The sequence below is a fragment of the Loa loa genome, assembly GCF_000183805.2.
Source record: "Loa loa unplaced genomic scaffold supercont3.49, whole genome shotgun sequence".
In the NCBI taxonomy this organism is placed as follows: Eukaryota; Metazoa; Nematoda; class Chromadorea; order Rhabditida; family Onchocercidae; genus Loa; species Loa loa.
Genome location: NW_018108229.1, coordinates 184,299 through 190,394, shown reverse-complemented (window position 1 = coordinate 190,394; position 6,096 = coordinate 184,299). Strand labels below are relative to the sequence as shown.

General features: G+C 35.4%; 3 protein-coding genes across 3 annotated transcripts; 2 read left to right on the top strand and 1 right to left on the bottom strand.

Moving 5' to 3' along the window:
• Positions 1 to 201: 201 nt before the first annotated feature.
• On the top strand, positions 202 to 907 carry LOAG_03873 (hypothetical protein; the record flags this gene model as incomplete). Its single annotated transcript, XM_003139410.1, has 2 exons — positions 202 to 325; positions 780 to 907. 2 exons carry the CDS (start codon positions 202 to 204, stop codon positions 905 to 907), a joined length of 252 nt encoding a protein of 83 aa, XP_003139458.1.
• Positions 908 to 2,506: 1,599 nt separating this feature from the next.
• On the top strand, positions 2,507 to 3,844 carry LOAG_03872 (homeobox protein ceh-9; the record flags this gene model as incomplete). The annotated part of the gene is made up of 3 exons (XM_003139409.1): positions 2,507 to 2,633; positions 2,914 to 3,116; positions 3,740 to 3,844. The coding sequence occupies 3 exons, from the start codon at positions 2,507 to 2,509 to the stop codon at positions 3,842 to 3,844; spliced, it is 435 nt and encodes a 144-aa protein (XP_003139457.1).
• A 1,173-nt stretch (positions 3,845 to 5,017) lies between these two features.
• On the bottom strand, positions 5,018 to 6,096 carry LOAG_03871 (hypothetical protein; the record flags this gene model as incomplete). Its single annotated transcript, XM_020446438.1, has 3 exons — positions 5,018 to 5,200; positions 5,546 to 5,754; positions 6,069 to 6,096. 3 exons carry the CDS (start codon positions 6,094 to 6,096, stop codon positions 5,018 to 5,020), a joined length of 420 nt encoding a protein of 139 aa, XP_020303221.1.

Sequence of the window (6,096 nt, the reverse complement as noted above, 5' to 3'; positions counted from 1 at the left end):
ATTTTCTTTTTTAGACATTTTCTTTTGATTTTGGGAAAGGAAATAATATTGATATTAGAATAACCATTACTTCATAATTTTTCAAAATTCCAGATAAATTTATTTGCTAAGACATAATGGTTAGATAAATTTGGGGAATTCCTCAATTTGAAAATTTGCAAAAATGAAGTAGCTAACAAGTGTTTTATTCACTTCAGAAAAATGTTTCACCAAAATCCAAAGATGAAAGTCACTGCCTCAGTAGCTCCGCTAAAACAGGAAGCAGATTTGCTTCATCAGGAGGAGGCGGAGAAGTTCGAGAGAAACGACAAAATGGATAAAAATGGTTTGTGAAGGTCTTATAATTCTGGAAATATGTAACATCTGTTCCGATAACCTTGTGGGTCATTGTGTGTTGTAAAACCTATGATAAGTCCAGTGATCTGACTATGCATCCTTGTGGTTTATCATCTAGTTAGCACTGTTAGATGTTAATGAAATTTTCATATAGTCAATTATGTTTGCGTTTTCTGGAAAAGAGTTCTTAACGCGACTCTGACTGTTTGGCAACATCGACACTGTGGTCTTTAATGTTGCGTAAAAGTTGATATTGACATCCCTGTTGCTGGCTGCAGGCTGTCAATTTTCTCTACTTAAAAAAGCACATAAATGTTGGGGGATTGATTTTGATCTTCAGGTGTTTGATGTAAATTGTGTATTGTGGAAGGCTATTTGAACTTCCACGCAAAGGTTCAGACTCCAGTACAACATTTTTGATGTTGAGAACTTTTTAATTTCAGGAATACCTGATATATTCAAGTTGAGTGCAGGTGAAGCACGCAGTCGACTGGTAAGCCGTAAGAAGGATCCTCGACGTGACACTCAAATGAGTTTGAAGGAGAAATACAAACTAGTTTCTAATATGTGATACGTGTTCTTCACCATCTGCTTTATTCATTTGTAATTCTTTTGAAATGGATTGGAAGGCAGCCAAAACGGTGATGCATAAATTTTTGAGCAAATTGAGCGTGTTTTGTGATTCATTGTATAAGCACTGCTGTTCATACATCTGCTGCTAGTCATTTGATTTCGTTTATCTTTTCAGTTTCTACCGTGTCAGCAAAATTAATTCTACTCTTTTACTATTGCTGAAACTTATAATTTCCCAAAAGATTTGCAGCCCTGTGTCCATATTTATCTCTTAGCTATGTAGATGACTTGTATTAATGGAGGTGTTGAAGCATGGATTATTGTAATCGCCTCGGTGGGTATTTTGTATGTTTTATTGTTGAACTGTTTTAGGAGAAAAGAGGATGCAATGATTATAGCCAAATTCGCAAAATTTCTTTTGATCTTGTTTGTTTCTTTAAGATTAAATTGTCAAGTTCATATCAAAAGATTTCGAAAGTAGCACTTATGTATTCCATATGGTGTGTTGCCATATTGCCTTATGACTCATTCTTAATACCAAATCTTTTATATAATTATTTCTGCTGATATTCAACTTTATTGCTCTCTTACTTGTGAAGAGACTGTTTTACTTGTCGCCGTTTACCGATTTATAAACTCCTTAATTTATCTTTTGCTACATATGAAATTGTAACTTCTGGGTTATAATTCTGCTGAAGCTTTTCGATATCAGGATTCCCCCACTACTGAGGTGAATTTGTAGGCAAACTTTTCTACAACTTGAGTAAAAACACAGAAAGGATGAAGTAATAAGAGTAACGATGCATTATGAAATCTTTTTCATTTCCTTCCTCTTGTCATTTTCCAATAGTGTTGGCATTGCGGGAGACAAAATGAAAAGTTTGTATGCCTATTAATAGGGGATGAGGGTTTTTAGATAAAGCAAAGGTGATGTTCATTATACCATTAATTCATTGTATCGCCTAGATCTCAGATATGGTCTGTCTGTCTGTCTGTGTTAGCACTCAATCCTAAAATATCTCTGTTTTCGGTGTAGCGGTTGGAAGCAGAGGATGAGTCTGGAGTACGGAAAATGTACATTTTTATACCGGAAGTATACAACAAATTGGTCCAATCGCTTCGACATTTTCTGATCAGAAATTTCAACTGTGACTTGTGCGTAGTGGGTTTTTTCTTTTAAATTCATACTAATAACTGGTGTTTTGTATGAAGTCTTAGAAGTGAACTGCTGGGTTTTTTTTCTTTTTTGATTAATTGAGTGAGTGCTATGCTGAATATGAGCTTTTCTTGATACGTTAAGCTTGATTGCAAGTATTGATATTGTCTCCACTGAGAAAAAGTGTTGCTGAAATGAAGAAATCAGTAAGAAGTGGTTCCACATTACTGGAGAATCAACTGTAAAATATATCCTGAATTGTGGTTTGAGTGGTGCTTCCATGAATGGCAAGTAATTAAAGGGATCTATGGTTCTGGCCAAGATGCCTGATTGAGTATAGCGCCCGCATCGCAGAGCTCAATTATATCAGACCCAGTTATAATAATCATTGGTCAGTTTGTATCTTGCCAGGATTGGGCTCAGGTTCAGCCCACTTCATCCATGTCATCTTTCTTATCGTCACCATCACCCACTTTACCGCTCTTACCTCCTTACCTGCTTTCTTTGCTACAGCAAGCTTCCCTATGGCCACCTATTCTGATTCCAGCACCGGCTCGAAAATCCACAAGTTCTTATACCATTCGGGATATCTTGTCCAACAGTTCATCAGTAACACAAGTGCAATCTGAAGGCATGCCATTTCGTCTTCATACTTTTTAAAGCATTCGCCGCAAACTTCATGCGGATCAGTTCATATTGACTTTTATCCTCAACTGAACTTTTCGACGATATCACATACTTTGAGTTACTGTTTTAACTCTTATATGAGCTCCTCATTTATTGTTTCAAACCGTAATTAATCGATATTTATGTTTTCAATCTTTTGTTGCCAAAACTGCACTTTCTAGAAATATGCAAATGCATCGGTAAGAGTTTGGAATCAGCCAGAACTCAAAGTGTCGTCAAAAAACCACAGAAAAAAAAGAAAGCACGGACAACATTCACTGGCCGACAAATTTTTGAACTTGAGAAACAATTTGAGAAGAAGAAGTACTTATCATCCAGTGAACGGGGTGAACTCGCCAAATTACTTTGTGTAACCGAAACGCAGGTATTACTCTTTTGTTGTTGGCAAGAAAAAATTGCTTTTCTAATTTATTGAAGCTTTTGTCTTTCTGTTACTTCAAACCGTAGTGGAAGAATAGAAGAACGGAAATAGTTACTTTTAAGTCAAAGACTTTATTATCCTTTTTTCGACAGGACTATCAACACCACTGTGATAGTTTGTCACTTAGAAGATAGCCTAGCGAGGAAGGATATGTCCAAGAAATAGGATATAGAATATTACTAAAATCTTTCATCTATGCCGCATTCCCAATTGTTCTTAGAGTTCCAGTTACATTTGAGAATTAACTGGCTATGCAAAAGATATTTCATCTTACTGTCCGTTCCCTTTCCATCTGTTTAGTAATAATTTTTGCATTCTTCATTTCGTTTACAATAGTAACTATTTTTTGTCTATTAGTTCAGAAAATTGAATCAGTGATTAAATTATCGTTTTCATATGACAAGCCACTGGCGTGGGAAATTTGCTTGCTGTTGACAGTTTCAATTCGTTATTATCACCATGACAGATATTTTGGAATTTTTTGAAATTATTTTGAGCTCTTAAATAATTTTTTTGGCAGAAACGAATAAAGAAGGTTTAGTAACAGCTGATCAATATCTATCCAGGTGAAGATCTGGTTTCAAAATCGACGAACGAAATGGAAGAGAGGTGAAATAGTGAAAAATGCGACAATGGAAGATTGTAATTTAGAACAAAAGTCAGCAACATGACAGTGCATAAGCATCTCTTTTAAATCTCTATTTTTTTTTCTTTTTTTTGCATGCAAAAGAGGAAATTCGTAATGTTTTTTTTTTTTTCCATCTGATGGGAAATGAAAATAAAAGTGGCAGCAAAATATTAATCAGTTCATTGGAGGAGCACTTGATAATGGATTCAAAAATGTTGTGTGTGTATGACGTGTTGTCGCATTTGGTATAAAATTGTCAACAGATTATATCCAACCACTTGCGTTGATTGGGACTCCCAAAAGTAGTTTTGAATAGAATCGGAATATAAATTAACGCTTCATTTGCTAACAATGTTTCCTTCAAATGCCAAAAATATTTCTAAATTGGCTTCAATCAACATTCAGTTCAAATCGACTACAATAACTTTTTTCTTGCAAATCAATTTCTTCCTCCTTATCAGTAATTGCATCACTTTTGTTGCTGTGGTAAATTGTACCGCTTTGCAGGTTTAATTGATTTTTTTGTGGGAAATTCCAGGTTTTTAGGGTTGCACTATTCGACACTAACCCAGGTATAAATCATTAAAACAAAATCTCCATTGCATTTCACTGCAGTATCCTGCAAGGTTTACCAGATATATATGCCCATGGAATTTTTCTGCAATATTGCGTTCCTTTCCATGTTTTCGACTGGGAACTGGAAATCTCACAGCTAGTGTAAGGTAGTAAGCTTTCTTACTTCTACAGTTGATTCATTCCCTGTTGTTATCGCTATCAAGCTTTTATGTATCCAGAAGTAAACTAATAAATATCGAATATCGACTGTTTACAAATCTTGCCAATGCTACTGCAATCATGGCGAAAGAGGCTAGAAAAGGGAACGTGCTCCTTCTCAATACTGCCTTTACCTTATCTCTTAAATTGGTAACGCTGACAGTAGAATTATAAACTAGAATTTTGATACTCAAATAAAAAAGCTTTCCCATTGTGTCTCCTCCTATTGCTTTAGTTCTGGCTTATAAGGATATGCCGAATGTTTTCAATGCTTTTTTGTCATATTAGATTGAATTAAGATCTAGCATGTAAAGAAAACAGCATTAGTTTGCCTCATCAAGAGAACTGATGATCTCCATCTTATTGGCAATAGTTAATCATCACTAGAACTCTGGGAAACTAGTTCAAAATGCAAACGATAGGACCTAAATGGACAGTTTCATCATTGATTTCGAAGTTTTGGGATGAAAAGTGGGATATCCTTAAAACGACACCATGTTGTTAAATTTGCTCGACATGGTTCAGTTAACCAGAGGTACCATTCACCTTCTTTCTGATCGCGATATTTTCCATATGTGTAGTATTTTTGACATAGATGATTGTTTTGGGGTGATTTGACCAAAACCTGTAAAATATAAGGAATCCATAAAAAATTCATTTATTGATTAGTCTGTTTTACACCAGATCTTTGGATTATTAAAAATTTCCCAACTTGCTTGCTCGGCACTCTTTTGTGTGGCATTTGTCACATCGTGAGTCATTTAAAAGAAATAAGTTTCATGTAACTTCTAGATAACGACTGGGGTTGCTGGGAACAATTTTTGTGATTTTTTCAAAGAGTTATCTCGTAGTACTCAATGAGTGGCGTTGATAACAGGTTGAGAAATGGGCTGAAGTAATTAACTAATAATTAATCCAATAGGGGAAGATTAGATCAAAACAACAAATGAGTAAAGAATTTAAGAGTAACAGAAAGCTTGGCGTCTGGTTCACAACCAATAGGACATGCTAGTCTTGTTGTAGAATTTGGTGCTAGTATATTCCTGCCATTGACTGGCATTTGTTCACGGCGACACTTGTATTTAGTAGGATCTCGAGGTATTTTGGCATTTCGTGCGATCAATGTGCATTGATCTGGTTCCTTTTCTTGTGTCGTTGTGCAATCGATCGTTCGTTCTTCTGTAATAGAAATATGCTTACTAGAAGTTCATTAATGATTTGAGGAAGATAACTGATAAGTATGAAGTAGAATTTGTTGGATGCGGTGAGTGACAGGTGCAGTCCTTTATCCCACATTTCCTGAAGGCAAATATGGAAGAGTTTAGCGAACTTTTACATTTTTTCGAGTAAGATTAAAACTTCGTCTGCAAGGAGAAATGTGCTGCTCAGTGGAACAAAGAAGAAATGTACTGCTTAGTCCTATTTTCCTACTGATATCAACTGTATAAACGAATGTTTTTGTGCTTTAAACAAAAATTTTTCAGGAAACAAACCCCATCGCGGCCATTTGAAACTTTCCAT